We start from the raw sequence: 24456 nt of genomic DNA, 5'->3' as shown, positions 1-24456 counted from the left end.
GCCCCTTAATTCTCTTTTTGATACAAGTTGATGATCTATCTATCTATCCATCCATCCATCCATCCATCCATCTATGGTTTCTATAAACAAATGAAAACAACCTAAGTTTAAGGTAAATTATAAAGCCTTCTCTAAAATGAGCTAGAAGACTTGAAATATCAGACATCTGGTGATTTAAGAACTGGAATGGTAAGGATGAAAGCACCAGGTTATGACGGAAATACATATCAAATAAGTAATGGAGAAAATGGAATTCCTTGTAAGAAGCTTAAAGAGAGCAAGTGTTTTTACAATATGAAATATGTGGACCATTACATGTATGTGAGTTTTATATTTTAAGTTTACTAAATATGCATATAAAAATATTTGTAAATAGAACTCCAGAAGTCCTATTACCTAAATATGTCCTATGGCTAATATTTTCATTAGGCAAAGAATTACCTCCTAATTTATATTTTGAAAATTCAAATCTTCATAATAACAGATATTTTAAGAGAAATAGAGCATTTCTTAAAGTGGTAGTTATAGGTGCTCTACATCAAAGTAAATGTCCAGAGCATTCTACTGGACAAAGAAGGACCTATTTTTATTATAATAACTTGCAGATCTGATAGTTGAGAAGTTCTTAAGTTGCAGGATGACTCATATCACCTGGACCAAGGCATATAAATATTTATTTCTTTAGTATGAAATGTTTAGATTTTTCAAGGTAAAAGATAATTTCCCCAAGGTTGAAATGACATTTGAGAAAGGAAAAAAATTATAACTTATGTGAAATTTAGATACAACTCCTGGGTAGAACTTTAAAGTGGTTCTTAAAATCACTTGCAACTCTAGTGAAGGGTAATTCAGAAACAACTCACTAATTTTTCCTCTTGAGAAAATTAAAATTGTGTACTAAAAATGGTTTCAGAGGAGGGACAGGAAGGAACAAATTAAGTGGAATCATACACGTTAATATCTCATAAGGTAGAAGGTTCAATAGGAATCTTAACAGAAAAATTTCTGAAACATTAAATCAGACTTCTTTAGAAATACTTTTATTTTTTTAAGATTTTATTTATTTATTAATGAGAGACACACGGGGCGGGGGGGGACAGAGACACAGGCAGAGGGAGAAGCAGGCTCCATGCAGGGAGCCTGACGTGGGACTCGATTCCGGGTCTCTAGGATCTCACCCTGGGCTGCAGGCGGCGCTAAACCGCTGGGCCACCGGGGCTGCCCTAGAAATACTTTTAATGAATTCCTGGAAAATAGACATGGTTATTTATTGACTTCAAACTGATTGACAGAGAGTTTGGACTGAAAATTTAAAACATAATCTTATTTAATTTATGGATTTGGAATATTATAAAAAAATTTTTATTTGACAGAAATACAGCAGCTACTTCCAATATATTTGATTCTTAGCAAAGAAGTTAAGACTATTTGAGTTTCAATTGGAAACTTAGTGTTAGGAAATTTTGATTAACAGAAAAAGTTTGGGTAGGTCTCATCCCAAATTGCTTCAGTATTTTAACTTCCTGTTATTTAACTATGGAAGCCCATGTCTAATTATGGAGACATTTTTCCCATTGCAGCCATCTAAGTATTTTATAAAAATTCTCATGAGCAATAAAGATCTATAGGAAAATGAAAAATATTAAAACTGATGGATCCCTACTTTGAAATAATATAAACATTTACCTCTGAAGAATAAAAATATAGAGGTATGTGTTCTCCAAAGCCAGGACACAAAACCAATAGATATCTTTTTAAATTAATGGATAAGTTTTCTATGATGTTACCACTTGGAAAGATTCCAGTACTATATTGTCATGCCTGTCTTATGAGATCATGGAAGCATAGTACTTCTTTTTGTACCTTTTCTCTCACAGGAGTCCAGGGTAAGCTCAGTTCATTCTGGAATAAGATTTGTCTATAGGACCTCCATATCTCTACTGGCCCCCATGATCACCCTCAAACACTCACAGCCTCACTACCACTAGCTGTCTTGAGACACCAGAACTAAATACATTATACTTTTATCTCTATTTGTCAATAAACACAAGGAGCCTCAGACTCCCGAGTCCTTGTTTATAACCTAATAATGACCATCTGGATATTCATATCTCCCATTTTGTTTCCAATTCCTATGACCCACCAACTCGTGAAACACTTCCATAGATCCTCCAGAACACACAGTCCATCATCCCTTATCACTTCAGCCTCTGAATATTCCTTTCAATTTCTTGAAATCTGAATCTCCCTTGATGACACTCCCTAGTCTTCTCAAGTGGTGCCTGTTTCTTTTTCCTCCCATTACATTTATATCCCTGGGCATGCCCCTTCCCTCTAGCTTTTAAAAATGAATCTCATGTCTTCACACTGTACCACCAGTTACCCTCCTTGTTGCAATCATCTTCCAATTCTTTACTTCTCTGAGAATAATTCTTTGTTCTCTATTGATACTTCTAACATTAAATTTCTCTCTTCAGTCTTGATAACTTGTCCAACCTCCTAGCCTAACTTTCGCATGTCCTTCAAGTCTTTGCACAAATATTTCTTTCATAGTGAGGCCTTCCCTGATCATACTATTTAAAATTGCAGCTATGGGGTGCCTGGATGGTTCAGTCAGTAGAGTATGTGACTTTTGATCTCAGGTTATGAGTTCAAGCCCTACATTGGGCATGGAGCCTACTTAAAAAAAATTGCAGCTACTAACAACCTTAGTATGCCCTATCACTTCCCTTGTTATTTTCTACTTCACAGCATCTGTTGCCTTCCAATATACAATAAAATTTATGTATTTTGTTCATTTTTCTCTCACACTAGAAGGTATGTTCTGCTAGGGCAATGATAAACTTATGTTTTGTTTCTATGGTATCTTCAGTGCTTAGGATAGAACCTGGCACATCGTAGGCACTCAGTAAATAATTGTTGAATAATGAATAAATGCAAGTGTAGTTCAATATTAAGAGATTTAATAAAATTTACCAATAGATCAAAAGGAAAAGTATCATATAATCTCCACAAATCTTTCTTGTTGTTGTTTTTTTGTTTTGTTTCTGTTATAAAATAGCACTTTTAATGTGAAGAACCATGAAAATGACAATAGCAAGCCTTTAATATGACCTATATACACTTTTAAACATTCTACCTGGACCACATCATTTAATTCCTATGAAAGTAGTTTTTGTTATTTATTATATATATATTTTTTATTGGAGTTCGATTTGCCAACATATAGTATAACACTCAGTGTCCCCCTCAGTGCCTGTCACCCAGCCACCCCATCCCCCCACCCACCTCCCCTTCTACAAATCTTAAAAGGGCATTTTATCAAATTCATCACCCATTCTTACTTAGAACTCTTAATAAAATCCGAATAGATGAATAGTTCCTTAACACACAACCCCAAAGTCAGCATCTGAATGAGTAGTCAAATGGGGAAGCCCCAGAAACATTCAAATTAAAGTGAGAGGAAATAATGACCAACACTTACTACTCTAATGTAATATGGTTCTAGATGTACAGACTGATGCACTTAAACAAGAAAAAAATAGGAGGTAAAACTGTCATTATCTAAGGGAAGAGTATTCCAGGTAGAATGAGAAGCAAGGTATCAGGAAATAACCTGACACATTAAAGAATCATAAAGAAGGCCAGGATGGCTAGAACATAATGAACAAGGAAGAGAATGTGGTGTCAGATGAAACTGAAAAGTAGGTAGTTGTCAGATCATATAAGGCCTCATAGGTCAAGATACAGAGTTTGGATTTTTGTTCTAAGTGCTGTAGGAAGCCATTGAAGGTTCTGAACAAAGAAATGATGTGATGTGATTTACTTTTTATTTATTTTTTATTTTTTTTAAATTTATTTTTTATTGGTGTTCAATTTACTAACATACAGAATAACCCCCAGTGCCTGTCACCCATTCACTCCCACCCCCCGCCCTCCTCCCCTTCTACCACCCCTAGTTCGTTTCCCAGAGTTAGCAGTCTTTACGTTCTGTCTCCCTTTCTGATATTGCCCACACATTTCTTCTCCCTTCCCTTATATTCCCTTTCACTATTATTTATATTCCCCAAATGAATGAGAACATATAATGTTTGTCCTTCTCCGACTGGCTTACTTCACTCAGCATAATACCCTCCAGTTCCATCCACGTTGAAGCAAATGGTGGGTATTTGTCATTTCTAATAGCTGAGTAATATTCCATTGTATACATAAACCACATCTTCTTTATCCATTCATCTTTCGTTGGACACCGAGGCTCCTTCCACAGTTTGGCTATCGTGGCCATTGCTGCTATAAACATCGGGGTGCAGGTGTCCCGGCGTTTCATTGCATTTGTATCTTTGGGATAAATCCCCAACAGTGCAATTGCTGGGTCGTAGGGCAGGTATATTTTTAACTGTTTGAGGAAAGAAGCTTTTGCACAGCAAAGGATACAGTCAACAAAACTCAAAGACAACCTACAGAATGGGAGAAGATATTTGCAAATGACATATCAGATAAAGGGCTAGTTTCCAAGATCTATAAAGAACTTATTAAACTCAACACCAAAGAAACAAACAATCCAATCATGAAATGGGCAAAAGACATGAACAGAAATCTCACAGAGGAAGACATAGACATGGCCAACATGCACATGAGAAAATGCTCTGCATCACTTGCCATCAGGGAAATACAAATCAAAATCACAATGAGATACCACCTCACACCAGTGAGAATGGGGAAAATTAACAAGGCAGGAAACAACAAATGTTGGAGAGGATTCGGAGAAAAGGGAACCCTCATACACTGTTGGTGGGAATGTGAACTGGTGCAGCCACTCTGGAAAACTGTGTGGAGGTTCCTCAAACAGTTAAAAATATACCTGATTTACTTTTTTAAATGATCTCTCTGAAGACAGTGGAAAGGCTTCAAGGAAGCAACTGTTGAAGGAAGGAGGAGAGAGAGAAAGGAATCATAAAGGTCCAGGTGAGAGATGATGGTGGTTTGGAACATGATAATGGAGTGGTAATGGAAAATTAGATGAATTTAGAATATATTTTGAAAGTAGAGCCAAGAAGACTTGCAGATAGTATAAAGGAAAAAAGGAATGAGGTATGATTTACGTTTTTAGTTTGTGCAGTGAATGCTCTTGCCATTTCCTGAGATGACAAAGATCAATGAAAAAGAGGTCTGGGGAAGACAATTAAGGGCTCTGTTTTGGACATGTTAGGCTTGAGTTGCCTGCTAAAGTGAGAGATGTCAAGTAAGCAGATGGTTACATGAATCCGAAGTTTCAGGGAGAGACCAAGACTAGTGAAATAGTATTTAAAGTCATGGGACTGGATGGAAAGAGAATAGAGAAAAAATAAATAGATTCTTTTCAGAGACCTAGAGAACTTCAGGCAGGAGAGAAAAAAACAGTGCCTTGGGGCCAAGGAGATAAGGAATGCCCAGTGATTCTGGAGAAAAACCCGGAGAGTCTCCCTGAATCAATAATAGAGGAAGTGTGCCGGGGGAAAGCGTTGCACAAACTGTGGGCGGATCTCAGTAAAGGCCTGGGGAAAAGCCGGTGGGTCAGGCGGGGGCTCTGGATGGAGGGGTCTGTGCCCTGCTGCCTTCAGGAGCCGAGGCCCTGGGAGCGCGATTCCAGCAGCACAGGCCCCAGATCCCAGAGCACCCAGCAGACAAAGTCCATGATCCTGCACTCGCCCTGGGACAGGCGGAGGCGGGGAGGGCACAGGACAGTGAGGACTCTCCTGCCGCGGGGCGCCCCCAACCTGTGCAGATCAGTGCCCCCTGCCGGCTGGGGAGCATCCAGGCCAGTGCAGACTGGGAGACTGTGGTAGTTACTGCGGGAGTTGATTCCAGAGCTGGAGAGCTGGCCGCTGCCAGTGTTGTTGTCCCTCCTTCTGTCACCCTGTGCCTGGGAGAGGCAGGGCCGCCAGGGAACAGAGGCCTCTGGGGGTAAACAGCTCCCACTGAGCCCGGCACCCGGCAGGAGGTGGGGCAGCTCCCTCAGGTGCACACACCAGAGAATCAGCACAGCAGGCCCCTCCCCGAGAAGATCAGCTGAAAGGACAGGAGAAGAGCGAGTTTTTGACCAAGCAGCGCTGGAAAGCTTCAAGGGAAGTCTAGAGATTTACAGTATATAGAACTAAAGGGTACCCCTCCTATTTTTTTCTTTTCTTCCTTTTTCCAGTACAACTCGTTTTTATATCAGACTGTAAATTTCCATTTTTTTCTCTTTCCCCACCTTAACAACAATATTTTACCACCTCTTCATTTTTAAGATTCTTCCTTTTTGACTTTCATATTTCTACAATTACAGGTCCTAGATATATTTTCCACTTCTATATTCCCTTCAACATACTCAACTTAATTTGGGGAGATATACAACATATGTTTTTTTGTTTGGCTTTGTGTATTTTGTTTTCTCTGCCTCATTTTGTTCTACAATGGCGTAAATTAATACCTTCTAAAACATGACCAGCATGCATCCAGAACCAAGTGGTATACCATGCTGGTTCATTCTGTGAGATTCCTCCTTCCCATTCTGCCCCCCCTCTTTTATCTAATTTATGTTTTGGTGGTCAATGGTGGGGCCTTCTACAAGTATTTCTGTTTAATATATTTGGGTCTGAGCATCTTCTGACATACAGAACTTAGTAACTCAGAACCAAAGGATCACCCTCTAGAACTCCTCAGTTAGACTATATTATGCCTCTACTACAACTTTGTCACCACCACCATCTCCCAGCCCCTGCCCATTTTTTTTTCTTCTCCTTTTTTTCCTCTTCTTCTTTGGGATGCTTGGCCTTTTATTTTTTACTAATTTGTTTTAAAATTTGTTTTTCACTTTACTGGTCCTTTTGTTTTATATCGTTCTGATCTTTGTTTTCAATTTCTGGTCTCTGACCTTGTCAGAATCATCTAGGGTGAAATTTATTTAGGTTGTGGTTGATATTCTTCACTCAGCCTGCTCATACAGCCACTCTGCACTGAGCAAAATGACTAGAAAGAAGAACTCACCACAAAAGAAAGAATCAGAAACAGTAGTCTCTGCACAGAGTTACAAAATTTGGATTACAATTTGATGTCAGAAAGCCAATTCAGAAGCACAATTAGAAAGCTACTAGTGGCTCTGGATAAAAGCATACAGGATTCAAGAGACTCATGACTGCAATATTTAGATCTAATCAGGCCGGAATAAAAACTCAATTAAGTGAGATGCAATCCAAACTGGAGGTTCTAACGATGAGGGTTAATGAGGTAGAAAAGAGTGAGTGACATAGAAGACAAGTTGATGGCAAGGAAGGAAGCTGAGGAAAAAAAGAGAAAAACATTTGAAAGACCATGAGGAAAGGTTAAGGGAAATAAATGACAGCCTCAGAAGGAAAAAATCTACGTTTAATTGGGGTTCCAGAAAACGCCTGGAAAGACAGAGGGCCAGAAAGCATATTTGAACAAATCATAACTGAGAACATCCCTAATCTGGAGAGGGAAACAGGCACTCAGATCCAGGAGATAGAGAAGTCCCCCCCAAAAATCAATAAACACCATTCAACACCTTGACATTTAATAGTGAAACTTGCAAATTCCAAAGATAAAGAGAAAATCCTTAAAGCAGCAAGAGACAAGAGATCCCTAACTTATATGGAGAGAACTATTAGATTAACAGAAGACCTCTCCACAGAGACCTGGCAGGCCAGAAAGGGCTGGCAGGATATATTCAGGGTCCTAAATGAGAAGAACATGCAGCCAAGAATACTTTATCCAGCAAGGCTCTTATTCAGAATAGAAGGAGAAATCAAGAGCTTCCAAGATAGGCAGAAACTGAAAGAATATGTGACCACCAAACCAGCTCTGCAAGAAATATTAAGGGGGACCCTGTAAAAGAAAGCGGAAGCCCAAAGAAATAATCCACAAAAACAGGGACTGAATAGGTATTACGATGAAACTAAATTCATACCTTTCAATAATAACTCTGAACATTAATGGGCTAAATGACCATCAAAAGGCACAGGGTTTCATACTGGATAAAAAAGCAAGACCCATCTATTTGCTGTCTACAAGAGACTCATCTTAGACCTAAGGACACCTCCAGCCTGAAAATGAAAGGGTAGAGAACCACTTATCATTCCAATAATCCTCAAAAGAAAGCTGGGGTAGCAATCCTCATATCAGATAAATTAAAGGTTATCCCAAAGACTGTAGTAAGAGATGAAGAGGGACACTATATCATACTCAAAGGGTCTATCTAACAAGAAGACCTAACAATCATGAATATTTATGCCCCTAATGTGGGAGCTGCCAAGTATATCAATCAATTAATAACCAAAGTAAAGACATACTTAGATAATAATACACTAATACTGGGGGACTTCAACACGGCACTTTCTGCAAATAACAGAAATTCAAAGCACAACATCTCCAAAGAAAAAAGAGCTTTATTTTTTTTTTTTTTTTTTTTAAGAGCTTTAAATGATACATTGGACCAGATGGATTTCACAGATATATACAGAACTTCGCATCCGAATGCAACTGAGTATACATTTTTCTTAAGTGCACATGGAACTTTCCCCAGAATAGACCACATACTGGGTCACAAATCAGGTCTCAATCAATACCAAAAGACTGGGATTGTCCCCTGCATATTTTCAGACCATAATGCTTTGAAACTTGAACTCAATCACAAGAAGAAATTTGGAAGAAACTCAAACACGTGGAGGTTAAAGAGCATCCTGCTAAAAGATGAACGGGTCAACCAGGAAATTAGAGAAGAATTAAAAAGATTCATGGAAACTAATGAAAATGAAGATACAACTGTTCCAAATCTTTGGGATACAACAAAAGCAGTCCTAAGCGGAAAATACATTGCAATACAAGCATCCCTTAAAAAACTGGAAAAAACTTCAAATACATAAGCTAACCTTGCACCTAAAGGAACTGGAGAAAGAACAGCAAATAAAACCTTCACCAAGCAGAAGAAGAGCTTTAATAATGATTCAAGCAGAATTCAATGAAATAAAGACCAGAAGAACTGTAGAACAGATCAACAAATCCTGGAGCTGGTTCTCTGAAAGAATTAATAAGATAGATAAACCATTAGCAAGCCTTATTAAAAACAAAATAGAAAAGTCTCTAATTAATAAAATCATGAATGAAAAAGGAGATATCACAACCAATACCAAGGAAATACAATTTAAAAACATATTATGAGCAGCTATACACCAATAAATTAGGCAATCTAGAAGAAATGGATGCATTTCTGGAAAACCATAAACTACCAAAACTGGAACAGGAAGAAATAGAAAACCTGAACAGGCCAATAACCAAGGAGGAAATTGAATCATTCATCAAAAACTTCCCAAGACACAAAAGTCCAGGGCCAGAGGGCTTCCCAGGAGAATTCTATCAAACGTTTAAAGAAGAAACAGTACCTATTCTACTAAAGCTGTTCAGAAAGATAGAAAGGGATGGAATACTTCCAAACTCCTTCTATGAGGCTAGCATCACCGTAATTCCAAAACCAGACAAAGACCCCACCAAAAAGGAGAATTATAGATCAATATCCCTGATGAACACAGATGCAAAAATTCTCAACAAGATACTAGCCAATAGGATCCAACAATACATGAAGAAGACTATTCACCATGACCAAGTGGGATTTATCCCCGGGATGCAAGTCTAGTTCAACACTCAAAAAGCAATCAACGTGATCATATCAACAAAAGAAAAAACAAGAACCCTATGATCCTCTCAATAGACGCAGAGAAATCATTTGACAAAATATAGCATCCATTCCCGATCAAAACTCTTCAGAGTGTAGGGATAGAGGGAACATTCCTCAGCATTTTAAAAGCCATCTATGAAAAGCCCACAGCAAATATCATTCTCAATGGGGTAACACTGGGAGCCTTTCCCCTAAGATCAGGAACACGACAGGGATGTCCATTCTCACCACTGCTATTCACTATGGTACTAGGAGTCCTAGCCTCCGCAATCAGACAACAAAAAGAAATAAAAGGCATTCAAATTGGCAAAGAAGAAGTCAAACTCTCCCTCTTTGCAGATGACATGATACTGTACATAGAAAACCCAAATACTCCACCCCAAGATTGCTAGAACTCATATAGGAATTTGGCAGTGTGGCAGAGTACAAAGTCAATGCCCAGAAATCAGACACATTTCTATACACTAACAATGAGACCAAAGAAAGAGAAATTAGGGAATCAATCCCATTTACAATTGCACCCAAAATCATAAGATACATAGGAATAAACCTAACCAAAGAGGTAAAGGATCTATACCCTAAAAACTACAGAACATTTCTGAAAGAAATTGAGGAAGATACAAAGAGATGGAAAAATATCCATGCTCATGGATTGGAAGAATTAATATTGTGTAAATGTCATAGCTACTCAGAGCAATTTATATATTCAATGCAATCCCTGCCAAAATACCATAGACTTTCTTCAGAGAGTTGGAACAAACCATCTTACGATTTGTGTGGAATCAGAAAAGATCCCAAATAGCCAGGGGAATATTGAAAAATAAAACCAGAGCTGGGGGCATCACAATGCTGGATTTGAAGTTGTACTACAAAGCTGTGATCATCAAGACAGTGTGGTACTGGCACAAAAACAGACCCCTAGATCAATGGAACAGAATAGAGACCCCAGAAATGGGCCCTCAACTCTATGAGCAACTAATATTTGACAAAGCAGGAAAGACTATCCACTGGAAAAAGGACAGTCTCTTCAAAAAATGGTGCTGTGAAAATTGGGCAGCCACGTGCAGAAGAATGAAACTAGACCATTCTCTTACACCAGACACAAAGATAAGCCCAAAATGGATGAAAGATCTAAATGTAAGACAAGAATGCATCAAAATCCTAGAGGAGAACACAGGCAACACCCTTTTTGAACTTGGCCACAGCAACTTCTTGCAAGATACATCTATGAAGACAAGGGAAACAAAAGCAAAAATGAACTATTGGGACTTAATCAAGATAAAAAGCTTCTGCACAGCAAAAGAAACAGTCAACAAAACGAAAAGACAACCTACTGAATGGGAGAAGATATTTGCAAATGACCTATCAGATAAAGGGCTAGTATCCAAGATCTATAAAGAACTTATTAAACTCAACAGCAAAGAAACAAACAATCCAATCATGAAATGGGCAAAAGACATGAACAGAAATTTCACCAAAGAAGACATACACATGACCAACAAGCACATGAGAAAATGTTCTGAATCACTTGCCATCAGGGAACTACAAATCAAAACCACAATGAGATACCACCTCACACCAGTGAGAATGGTGAAAATTAACAAGATGGGAAGCAACAAATGTTGGAGAGGATGTAGAGAAAGGGGAACCCTCTTGCACTGTTGGTGGGAATGTGAACTGGTACAGCCACTCTGGAAAACTGTGTGGAGCTTCCTCAAAGAGTTAAAAATAGATCTACCTTCTGACCCAGCAATTGCACTACTGGGGAGTTACCCCAAAGATACAGACGCAGTGAAAGACCGAGACACCTGTGCCCCAATGTTCATAGCAGCAATGTCCACAATAGCCAAACTGTGGAAGGAGCCTCAGTGTCCATCGAAAGATGAATGGATAAAGAAGATGTGGTCTATGCATACAATGGAAAATTACTCAGCCATTAGAAACGACGAATACCCACCATTTGCTTCAACATAGATGGAACTGGAGGGTATTATGCTGAGTGAAGTAAGTCAATCAGGAAAGGACAAGCATTATATGGTTTCATTCATTTGGGGAATATAAAAAATAGTGAAAGGGTTTAAAGGGAAAGGAGAGAAAATAAGTGGGAAACATCAGAGATGGTGACAGAACATGAGAGACTCCTAACTCTGGGAAACGAACTAGGGGTAGTGGAAGGGGAGTGGGGTGGAGGGATGGGTGACTGGGTAACGGGCAGTGAGGGATGCACTTGATGAGATGAGCACTGGGTGTTATACTATGTTTTGGCAAATCAAACTCCAATAAAAAATATACAAAAAAAGAAAAAGAAAAAAAAACAGGTGAGGGGAGTCATTAATGTACAGAAAAAAACATGTTTTAAGAAGGAGGAAGTAATCAAAAGGGTAAACTACTGCTGGGTGGTCATCCTCATATCATCAAACTCTCTTTTCCTAATTTTGTGGAAGACAACTATTGGTTTTTAGGATTGTGCCTCTTATTTTAGGATTTAGAGCATCTCTGGCCCCTAAGTACTAAATTTCAATAACACCTTATAACCAAAAATTTCAATAACACCTTATAACCAAAAATGCTGCCATCCATTTCTAAAAGTTTTCTGGGGGCCCATACCATGACTACTTTTTTCCTATTTGTTCATTCACTCTAATGACATGCAGTAGGCACTCAATAAATATTACATAAGCAAATGAAGGAATCTCTGTCTGAAAATCATTCTTAATTCTCTTTTATCCTACAAAATACCACTAAATACTGCCTCCTCCTCAACAACCATCTCTTCTGTCTCCTCTCCTTCATTGTTAAACTTCCTCAAAGAATGATCTACATTTGCTGCCTCTTCTTCCTCACTTCCTATTCCCTTCTCAGCTTTTTTTTTTTTTCCTTCTCAGCTTTCTTCAATCTGGTGTTGGCACACACTACACCACTGAAGTTGCTGTCTTCCAAAGGTCACCAAAGATTTAACTGATGAATCTAAAAATTCCTTCTGCACTTTAATTCTGGTTTACTCCTATATAGCAGTAGATACTGTTACAGCTTTCCCCCATCTATGAATATCTTTCTCAGTTCCTCTTCCTTATCCATCCTTCAAATGTTGGCATTTTCCTAGGGTCAATCTGTCAATCTGTTAATCTGTTTGCATAGATTCAGAAGTTTCTGCCAGTTCTGGTTCAAGGATTCTGGACCATATGATTCAGATATTTTGATGAAGCCTCCTTAAAATGGCATCATTTTACATAAATGTAAAATTACTAATTTTTTTTTAACCATGTAATATGGGTAAGACACCTTTCACTCTTATTTCACACCTGACACTAAACCCATCTCAAATTCTCCCCCCATCTCTCTCTCTCTCCCCCATATGTATTCTGCATCTATCTCTAATTATGGGAGACTTGTATTTTCAACTCTACTAATTTTGGTACTATTTAAAAATTTAAATACATCTAATGTTCATAATCACAAATATATTAAATCCATACAATTAGATTTGCTTTTAAGGAAGTATTTATCCCCTACCATCATTATGAAAGACTGTTATGATATTAACTATAAATGTACATATATTACTGAGAACTATTAGAAATTGAAATGAAGGTTTACTGTGCTGCCTTGAGCTGATAATAAGGAATTGTATTACAGCTCAAATATCCTTCTCTGTGACCACAGTCTGATATGTAACCAATCAAATAAGGTTAGCATAACCAGAAAGCCTACAAAAAATGTGTGAATTTATATGGAAAAAGATAATACATTCCATTATCAAGCAGCCAAATCTATTTATTAATTAAAAGTAAATGAATATGACTGATTTAACCTTAAGAGGGAAATCAGGACCTGAGAAGTAGACCACTCAAGAAACAAGTGAATTCTCAGAAGATAGGGAGACACTTTGCTCAGAATGACTGATAGCCGTTTCTAAGATGAGAATGTGTGATAAACATGTGACTCCTGGTTGTGTCTGCCAGATAGTGACTGACTCCTATCCCATCCCTGACTCTCATCGCATTTTCAGTGAGATTTAGAGATGGAGCAAGGCTCATATCCCAGTGAAGAGATGATGATGAAAAAGAAACAGGCTTAGTTTTTTGTTTTATAGGTCACATCAGAAACTCCCCTTATCAATACAGATGCATTAAAGCAGAAGAACCAAAATATGTATCCATTGCAGCTTAAGAGAGCATCAAACTACATGCAGGACGCTTTTCCCCTCCTCTAGAACAAACTATGGGTCATTTTGGCAGAATATCAATAATCGTATGCCCATTTACTTTTGAATTTTAGAGATAATCTGCTGTTCATCATGCAAGGGTGAAAATGGGAATCCATTGATCTACTTCTCCACTGCACCCATCCCCCTTCCTACCACAAATAATCCTATAGGGAAGACAGGCTATCTTCCTACATACTTTGATACCTAAAGTTCCTTTTCCTACAGCCCCCAACTGGCACCCAAGAGGTCAGTACTTTGGTCAGCCCTATATCTCAGGGGTAGGCAGGTTCCTATTTTTTCCCACCTTGTTTCTATGACAGATTTTTTGCTTCCCCCATCATCATTGTTTTATCTCTATAGCCATGACACAGTCTCAACCTCACTTCACTGATCCACATCCTTTTGGTTTTCAGTACCCGGCTTGGAACTGGAGTGAGAATTTCCAATGCCTCTGTTTGAACTCTGTCTCTGAATATTGACCCCATCCCAAGGGGTATGTATTCTGTCCTCAGTCCATTTCTGCTAGTCTCCTAGTGTTCCTCTCAACACCTTGTCCTCTCCTAACATACAGGTGTTACCTAAAATCAGTTCTACTTCATTCTAAGCCCAATGCAAAGCCAGCACTCAGTGGTAATATATTCTAATCTCCCAGAGAGCAAATACCAATTCTGAAAATCAACATCTCCCGTCCCTGTATTTGATTTCCACATAGATTTATATTTCTAACAGCCTACTGGGTGCCTCCAACAAGATTTCTTGCAGGCAGTTCAAACTCAATATAACCAAAACTTAGTGTTTTTTCTCTTAGTACTTTGCTTTCTTTTGCACTTTATCTTAGCCAAAAGGCCAAGAAGCAATTGTCTTCTTTTGCATTCCATACCTGTATCCCCATACCACAAACAAAACCACTCTTTGTTTACTCTTATTCCAGAAGCAATAGATGGTAAGTATTTTTAAAAAAGGAAGGAAAATTCAGATGAGCAAAAAGAAATAGAAACCACCTCTAAGACTACCATCTAGAGACAAACCACTAACATTCCCATATCTTGATTGATGTCATCACCATTTACCCAGTCACCCAAGCTGGAACTCTTGACTCCTGTTTCTCCCTTACATATCTCATTTGACAACTTTTTAAATCCTATCAATAGTATCTCTGAAATGTCTACTTTGCTCTCTATCACCAATGCCACACTCCAGGCTCCTACCTTTCTTACTGCATTAGTGCAATTGTTTACCAGCTAGTTTTCCTACCACCAATCTCCCTAACTCACACTCATCTCCTACCATCATCTCTGCCAAATTCTCCACCATAATCTGCCACTAGAGTTGTTCTGAAATACACATCTAATTGTTTAACTCACCTGCTTTAGGAAATTTTGCAACTCTAATGCCAAATTTTATGGTGTCTTAGTCTGCTGGGGCTGCCATAACAAATACTACAGACTGGAATTCTGAGCATGCCAAATATGCCAGCATAGTTGGTTTCTGGTGAGAGCTCTCTTCTCAACTTTCAGAAAGCTGCCTTCTTGCCGTGAGTAAGCAGAACAAGCTCTCTGGCATCTTTGTAGAAAGGCACTAATATCAAGTGGGCCCCATCCTTGTGACCTCATCTAAACCTAATTACTTCTCAAAGGTTCCATCTCCAAATACCATTACAACAGGGGTTACAGCTTCAACATATGAACTTTGGGGGGGACAAAATTCGATCCACAGCTTTCAAGGGCTTTTATGACTAGCTCTAAGCTTATTCCATTTTATTTTTTGTTGCTCCATGCCAGTACCTTCTGGGGTTCCAGAACATCACAAATAGCTCTCAAAACACATCATATACTTTCAACAGCAGCAGCTTTTCCATCCTGGCAAAATAGTATGTACTTCAAATGTCCAGGCCAAACGCCACCTTGTATTGTGACATCTGCTTGGATTACTTCTTTGCATCACATCATTTTATACGCACTTCTGTCAAATTCAAATTGTTTGGATTCAAATCATAATTCTGCTTGATTCTAAGTGTGTGAACTTAAGCAAGTCATTTGACTTTTGTGCTTCAGCAACCTCCTCCATAAAATGAAAACAATAGCACCTGTTTTATAGGGTTGATGTGGGGATTAATGATTTACTATCTGCAAAGCTCTAAGAGAAATGCCTGGCACATAATCAGCATTATATAAATTATTTGCTAGTATTATTATTATATCATTTTAAGTGAAAGCAATCAGGATAAAAACCTTTATTCATAGACTGTAAATTTAGGGAAATGGCTCTGTTTTGGCACTCCAGTGACCCTGCACTATCCACATTGGCCACATAGGCCACATAGGCCACATAGGCAGGTCTCAACTGCAATCTGCCCCAAGTCCTGGCAGAACATCCTGTGATCCTCCTGGAACATGGGGAGATATACAATCTTGTGAGGAGTTGCCTCAAGGCTGTTTCTTTTCTGTGTTTCTACCCTGTAGGAGGCTCCCTATCTTGTAGGAGGCTACCATGAGGCGGTTTCTCACCCTACTCCCTGGTTCCAATAAGGCATAAGGGTTTTCTACCTCCCTCCTCTTGGGTACAGATGCAGGCTATGAAACAGTTTAGCTACAGTCTAGAGTTGGCTCTTCAGCAACAGACTGCCCTACTGCTCATGTCACCTGTCATCTTGTATTTTTAGTTTGATGTTGTCCTGTGGGGCAAGAGGACATGGGGACCTGACACCATGCTGATCTTGCTTGTTCTGCCTGTGTAAGTAAAACCTATATCTATTTGGGCTCACTGTTTCCTTATTGGATGGATCTATGGAAGTCTGTGCTGCTGCTTATAGACTGCTTGATCTCTTGATAGCAAGTAAGCTCCTTGTGAGAAAGAGAAACCTATCTATTTTATTCAACACTGTATACCAAGTATCTGGCCTATAGTAAGTGCTCAATAAGTATGTGTTGAATTAAAAAGTAGAGCAAACAATGGTAAATATGTATTTGAGGATATATAGTCAAGGATATATATCAAACCCATTATAACGGGATTCTTGTGGGGAGGGTCGGAAAGTATAGAGAACAAAAGAGACAATAAAAATAATAAATTAAAATAAAGTAAAATAGAACAATACAGGGGCATTATACTCATGAAATGTAAGGAAAAACATACATGTTATCCAGGAGGGAAAAAGCCCTCTAGCTCTTATTATTCTTCCATTAATTTATGAGTATTTGATACCTTATTTACCTAACAGTAATACAAGGAGAAAAGGCTAGATAAGCATCTTTTAAACCATGTTCCAAAGAGCCCCAGTTTTTCTCCTAGGAGCTGCTTCATGAGTGAGAGTACCCTTTTAACCAAGGCAGTGGTACTTTTATGTATTTTATACGTTGGGCTTTCTCATAAAATTTTGTTTGAAGAAAATGGTTGGCAGCTAAAAACAAAACAAACCTGCAAACCACTGACCTAGCTGTAGCTCTAAAATTAATGTACAGCATGATGATTATAGTTACCAATACCATATTGAATACTGGGAATCTGCTGAGAGAGTAGATTTCAAGTGCTCTCAACACACACACACACACACACACACACACACACACACAATGGTAAGTGTGTGAGGAGAGGATACATTAATTAGCTTGACTGCAGTAATCATTTCACTATGTATATGTGTATCAAATCATCATGTTGTACACAAATCATCATGTTGTACAATTTTTACCTAGAGCATAAAATGACTAAATATAGATTAAGGCAAGGGAAGAGTGGTAGCTACAAACTCGGGAGAGGAGCAGCAGGTAAACTTTAGATAATGAAGCTCTTTGGCTTGAGGTTAGAAGGAAAGAACAAAAGGTTTGCTGAAGATATATATATCTGTACTGAGAATTTTGTTTAGGACAATCGCTTTAATTTAAGACTCATGAAACTTGCTCTCTTATTTAGAGTCTGGGGAGGATACAGAAAAGGGTAATCTTTGTGAATTTTTAAACCCTAAATCACTCCTTGTACTTAGACTATTTGTGCTATCTTCCTCAGCTTAAACAGAGGTCTTCTTTTTTCTTAAAGTTTCTGTTTTGGATTGTTACATATACACCAGGTCAAGCCTCCAAATGACAAATTTAGCCAGTTCTAAGGTGTAATTTCCCCCACACTTTGGTATTTCTGATTCTGGGGTGCTTCATGCAATCAATGTTATTCCTTTGTTATTAAATAAATGACAATTTGATGATATCTTAGATCTGAGAAAATCCATATTATCAACAGGAATAATAAGCTTATAAATTTGAGCAAGAAATACTTGAAATGTGGTCAACAGCCTCTTCAGTCTGAGTCTTACCAATGGGGTTAAGCAATGATGGTGGATATCATCATTAATATGCCCACAAGATAAAATTCAAGCTACAAATCAGGGTTTTTTTTTTTTCTTTTTTGAGAGTCAGCTTACCAGTATGCCACTTTCCACAGCTATTCTTTACTCTTCTTATACTCACAACTTACTCAATTAGGCCATGTTATTTCATGCCTGGATACCTTCCCAAGTGCTTTACCTCTGTTTGAAATGCCCTTCTTGGAATGTTGCTGCTGGAAAAATCCTGTCTATCCAGTGTTGATCCCTTTCTGCCTTATGTCACCATGTACCTGGTTTATGCCTTTAAATATGTACTTACCATACTGAATTGCAATGATTTGTTACATGTCCACCTCTTTTACTATAAATTCCTTGAGGGTTATGACTGTATCTTATTTATCTTTGTATCCCTAGTACTTAGAACAGTGCCTAGTATGCAATTGTACTCACTAAGTATTTAAAAATTGCATATATGAAGAAAAAGCAAGAGAAAAAAACATTGTACATGTGGTGAAGTGCCATAGCACCAACAGATACTTCATGTGGTTTCCATTCAGTGTTGTCCATGCCTTATCCAAACCCTCTAAACTCCTGGTAGACTTAAAACTGTCAACAGTGAGTTTAACTATTAATAAGATGATTTCATTCATGTGAGTTCTGTCTCCCCAATTAGAAGTTCATTAAAGGGAGGGATCAAGTCTTCTTCTGTATATACTTGAGTTTTTTTAAAGATTATTTTATTTATTCATGAAAGACACAGGTAGAGAGAGAGGAGAGAGAGAGAGAGAGGGTCAGAGACATAGGCAGAGGGAGAAGCAGGCTCCATGCGGGGAGCCCGACGTGGGACTCGATCCCGGGACTCCAGGATCACGCCCTGGGCCAAAGGCAGGCGCTAAACCACTGAGCCACCCAGGGATCCCCTACTTGTTGAGTTTTGCATAAATTGTATACTCCTACTCTGAGGTATAATTTGGTTTCCAATAACCAATTATTATTAATACTAGTAGCACTTTACAGGAGAGAGACAGAAAGGCTCACAGCAGTTATTTACTTAGGGCCTAGAATTTCTCCATAGTTTATAGCAATCCTCAATCGTAGACATCAAAACTGTCATTTTACAGTTATTTAAAAGAGAGGAATTGGGATATTACTGGTAAAACCCTGGAAGCTAATTACTTCAAGATCACTTTAAACCTTAACTCATTAGAGTTTGAAAAATCTCCTGAGGTACTTAAACTCACTATTCCCATTGTGTTACTTGATTCAATTCAATGTCTTAAATTTTGTTAATAAGAAAAACCCTGAAGTTCATGCAAAAGAGAGACTCCATTTATCATTTGCTTAAGAAAAAAATATTAAGCAAAGCATCTCCAATGGGTACCTCAGTACTCTATACAGTGGAGTATAGTAAAGAGGGAGGGGAAAAGATAAATGCATAGCCCCTGATCTCAGGAAAATAATTCTCTACACCAAAATTACTAGTGTAGGTTGCCAAAACGAGTTGCACCCCATCTTCTTGGTTAGGTCCAGACTCTTCAATCATTCTGAGGCTAAAATAAGTAGAAGTAAGGGGATATTATTGATCTCATTGGTATTGCTGTTGTTATTACGTAGAAACAGTGTCATCCCGATCAGGGAGTTTTAGAGTTTTAAATCAGAAGTTCTGATCCAAAAAGTAAGAAAAAAGTCCCTTTTTAAGTCTCACAATGTAAGCTGAGTCATTAGAAAAAATACAGATAGAAGAGATAAGAGAGATCCAGGGAAGGGCAGTTTTCATAGGACTAGAAATAGTGTATCACATCCTATGATTCTACTATTTTTATTTGTAAATCTTATCCATATATGTAATTTAGTTTGTGTTTACAATTTAAACTGTCAATCCCATTATTCCCTTAGTACCTAAAACATAGCAACCACTATTTTTAAAGAGTTTACTGCCTTGCCTGTGGTATTATGTATACAACAGTTAGTAAACGTAGCTATCAGGGTCATAGAGAAAATAGAGAGGCTCACCACTAGATCTTCACAACATGCGGATGAAGAATCCTTTCTCGAAAATCCTAGGAATATATCCTCAGTTCCCACCTGCTGTTTGAATATAACCTCATATCTGAAAAAAAAAAAAGTCAGTGATACAGGGACTCAAGAGAAAGAGCAAATTTCTGTCCCAGAGGAAAAAAAATTAGAAAATTATGTGGACATGCTATTACAAAAAATAAAAGAACTAAATAAGTGCTGACAGTTTCTTCAGGGATGTAGCAGAACATAAAGGAATAGAAGTCTAGAAAATTCAGTCAAAAATACCTACCATTAAAAACAAATACTTGACACTGTAAAGCAGGATTTACAGTGTATTTGCTTCTTTAAAAAAATAAGATTAATTGTTTTAGAGCTATACAAATAAAGTGGATTGAGGGAACTTCTAATAAGATTAAAAGTAGAAGAAAAAAAAAGGTGGTTTTTTTTTTTTGTTGTTGTTGTTTTGTTTGTTTTTTTCCTGAAAAGTGATGGCTCAGAAATATAGTAGGCCCAGAACCCAGAGTTTGATGTTTAGGTGGAAATTCTCATCTGCTGAATTTAAGTTACAGAGTAGAGTTAGAAAATCCAGGTATAGATCTGTTTCTGTCATTAACTGTGTGCCCTTGGTCATGTCACAAACCTGTGGGGTTGTCTGCTTCCAGATTTGTACAATCTATGGGAGAGGGGTAGGTTTGAACTCAGTGATCTCTACAACCTTTTTTCTGGCTCTAAAATTGTACAATAGAAATACTGATAATGCATTCAGCACAACTACCTTGTAGTATTCAGAATCTAGGCCTACAGAATTCTTAGTCCAATGAAAGATTTTCCTGGTATTTCACCTCACACATGAACAATTCACAAATCTTTCCTTGCCCCCAAATTTGGATCCCTAGGGATATAATGGTTTATAGAAAGAAACACTCAGCCATAATGTGCCCCATCTTTTTAGGTGGAGTGAAGTGAGCAAACATTTACTAATGATCTTTTCCATTTAATTCTCCCCTAATGAAGAGATGCTAAATCTCTGGATAGGAGGACTAAAAGACTACCTCGACCTTCTGATCACTTGCAAATAGGATTGCCCAAGAATGAAAAAGGGATTTTTCTGAGTTTGAACAAGACACACAATAAGTAGCTATTTGATATGGGGCACTTTTTTCTTAATAGACTATAACATTTAACTGATATTTACAAAGGTGAAGCCAGGTTAAAGCAAAACAGAAAGGTATTGATCCATATGCCCATGACTCCCAAATAGATTTGTTCTAGCTGCTGCTCTTCTCTCCATCTCCAGATGCATTTTTCCAACTGTCTACTATATACATTTGCCTGGATGTCCCAAAGGCACCTCAGAATCCACACGTCCAAAACCAAACTCACTGCTTCCCCTCTACCTTCATTCCTAATCACAATTAAGGGCCTCACTATTCACCTGCTCACCCAAGTCAGTACCCTCAGCATAGTTTCTGAGGCTTTCCTCTCACTTATTATGTCTAATTAAATACCATAGATTCCTTTAAGAATCTTTCAAATAAGGGCCCTCATACTTCTCCCCAAGACCAGTGACTTAGCTCAGGCCCTTATTACTTTTTTTTTGGCCACTCATGATTCTTCTTTTGTAAGCTGCCTATTCACTTCCTTTACTCATTTTCATCTTTACCTACTGGGACGTTTTGAAATGTACTTGTGTAAGATAGAAAAGAAATTTTAAAAATGTAATTTTTTTCATGTCCTTATTGGAGTTCTCATACATTTAAAGATTTCATGGATGTTCTTTCTGCAGAATATCAAACATCAGGAGGAGAAGTGAAAATTTACTCAAATTTGGAACTTGCCACATATGGATGTTTGACATTCATCAGACAATATGACAAATGTGTGGCTTACCTCTTACCTTTCACACGGATGTGTGGGTACTGTATAAACATAACCTGAGATTTACTCTCTTCATTTTTAAGATACACACAGAAATGTTTTAAAATCCCTTTTGATCTTTTTTATGAGGTTTATGGGGTTTTTTGACATTGTTTATTTGAAAGCTGGATACATTTTTCCAGTTAATTATCTGCAGTCTCCCACTGCTTCTATTTTCAGAACTGATGTAGAAGATAAAAGCATAGGGTTGTTTTCTTTTAAAAAAAAATTGGACACAATTTTATAGTCAGAATTATAAAAGTTGTCAGATCACTTACCATAGAAGTCTTCAAAAATTTATAAAGTACATTATAATTTAGTAAGTACTGCCTTGGTTTCTCAAGCTATCCCAAATAATCAAGATTTTATTTTAGAATACATATATTTAAAGCCTAGTGTATCTAACCATTAATTTAAATTATGGATGTGAACACACTTTCAGTTCCTTGAAATTGTGGGTGATTTATTTCATCAGAGTGAAGGGCTATTCATGATAATAATCCTAAATTTCATATTTACAATTCATATTCACAATTCCTATTGAAAAGGCTACAAAGTGAGGCTTTAAGCCTGCCTGCAAAATGTATTAAACATAATCCTAAAATAACTAGTAAATAGGTCCAGGTAATAATAGATAATTGGAGAGAGAACACAGCCTTTTACTGAAATTGTGGAGCATTGAGTAATTAAAAGCAGGTCTTTGACACATAAACATGGTATAATAATTTAGCTTGTATGAATGCTTGGAACTCAATGGGTTTTCCCAGTCTTAGTTCCCCATTAAACAACTGGCCAATATTAAATATAAATTTGTCACGGAAATGACAGTTTTTGTTTGATAATAACTGAAAAGAAGGTGTCATGTTTTATTATTTGTTTCTGCTCCAGGAGGGAAAAAAAATCATCAATTACACATGCCTTCTGTGAACTGTCACCATAGTTTTCTCTTTTATGTGGTAGAAGTTACTTTACCAATCTTGTCAAAAATAGAATGGTATCAGATGACACATCTACCTTAAGCCCCCAAACACTTTGCTGGCATCATCTGACTTACTCAGGCATTTCTCTAACATCCCACATGTCATCGTGCTCTGCTCCCTCTGGAACCTCTTCTGGATTCCAGATCTCCTCGGCATTTTCATCACTGCTCTGAGGGATGACTGTGGAGAAAGGGAAGATAAAGCTGAGGCTGTTGTCTGTTCTTCACGCTCAGTTTGGGATCATCAAAGTAAAACATTTTCTATTTGTAATCACTAGCTTATGTTTTAGTCCAAACAAGCTAAATTAGTAGAAGTGTGAATTTTTTAAATCAATCCACAACCAATACACTGTAAAATTGTAATAATAGTAGAAAATTTGGAAATGACATATAAGGAAAAAGAAGAAAATAAAATCATCTATAATCCAACTACCCAGAGATAGCATTCTGGTCTGGATCTTTGTAGCCTATCTGTGCATGTGCATGCATGTGTGTACATATATAATGTATAATATATACTTAATATGTGAAATAACATTTTATTTGAAAAAATATATAACATATATATGCAAAGAAATATTGCACATTTTTTCCAGAAACATCGATAGGATCATATGTAAAACATTTATGTAAAAGAACCAATCAAACATACAATCACTCTGATTTGGGGAGCCAATGTCTTATCTTGCATTGGGTATTACTATCTAAAAGCTCTTTGATACCTTTGCCATGCAAGCATGACATAACTCTTTATAAAATACTATCAGTTAAAGAAACTGAAAGCAGTGGATACAATGATCATTTTTTTACTTTTTAAAAGATTTTATTTATTTATTTATTTGACAGAGAGAGAGAAAGAGAGAGAGAGAAAGAGAGAGAGAGAGAGAGAGAAAGCACAAGCAGGGAAGAGCGGCAGGCAGAGGGAGAGGGAGAAGCAGGACCCTGGATCATGACCTGAATGGAAGGCAGAAGCTTAACCCACTGAGCCACCCAAGCGCTCCCAGGATCATTTTTTTTTAATTCACTATTTTCCTCATGTAGATGTGTGAGCCTTCAAGAAAATCTTTATTACTTGTCCTTTATGTTGGACTGAGCATGTACCTGGGCATCTACATGTCATCTTTAAATATTTAAAAGTAAATAAGGCATGCAAAAGATCTGCTTATATTTGTTCAACATTAAGTGCAGTATATTATTTTGAGTTCTCCTTTTAAGCATCCCCAAAATGCACCTGATTACCAGGTTTTCTTTTTTTTAATATTTTTTAAAATCTTTTATTTATGATAGTCACACAGAGAGAGAGA

At 37.6% G+C, this 24456-nt stretch overlaps 2 protein-coding genes across 7 annotated transcripts in view; one reads left to right on the top strand and one right to left on the bottom strand.

Moving 5' to 3' along the window:
• The window catches only part of DNAAF6 (dynein axonemal assembly factor 6), a 41954-nt gene that overhangs the window by 6136 nt on the left and 11362 nt on the right, over positions 1-24456 (bottom strand). For all 3 annotated transcript variants that reach the window (XM_038588009.1, XM_038588010.1, XM_038588008.1), the window contains exons 4-5: positions 23228-23333; positions 20251-20347 (exon numbers count right to left, since the gene is read on the bottom strand). In XM_038588009.1, the coding sequence (XP_038443937.1) occupies positions 20251-20347; positions 23228-23333 (203 nt within the window). The remainder of the gene's footprint in view (positions 1-20250; positions 20348-23227; positions 23334-24456) is intronic.
• Positions 16449-24456, top strand: part of NUP62CL (nucleoporin 62 C-terminal like) — a 93738-nt gene continuing 85730 nt past the window's right edge. For 2 of the 4 annotated variants that reach the window (XM_038588003.1, XM_038588004.1), the window contains exon 1: positions 16453-16652. In XM_038588003.1, the coding sequence (XP_038443931.1) occupies positions 16627-16652 (26 nt within the window). In that variant the 5' untranslated portion in view covers positions 16453-16626. Of the gene's footprint in view, positions 16653-24456 lie in introns of all 4 variants that reach the window. The other 2 variants (XM_038588007.1, XM_038588006.1) reach the window with 2 other exon arrangements.

Source organism: Canis lupus, chromosome X (assembly GCF_011100685.1).
Source record: "Canis lupus familiaris isolate Mischka breed German Shepherd chromosome X, alternate assembly UU_Cfam_GSD_1.0, whole genome shotgun sequence".
Taxonomy (NCBI): Eukaryota; Metazoa; Chordata; class Mammalia; order Carnivora; family Canidae; genus Canis; species Canis lupus.
Note: the sequence above shows the minus strand (reverse complement) of the source record. Positions and strands in the feature narration are given on the sequence as shown.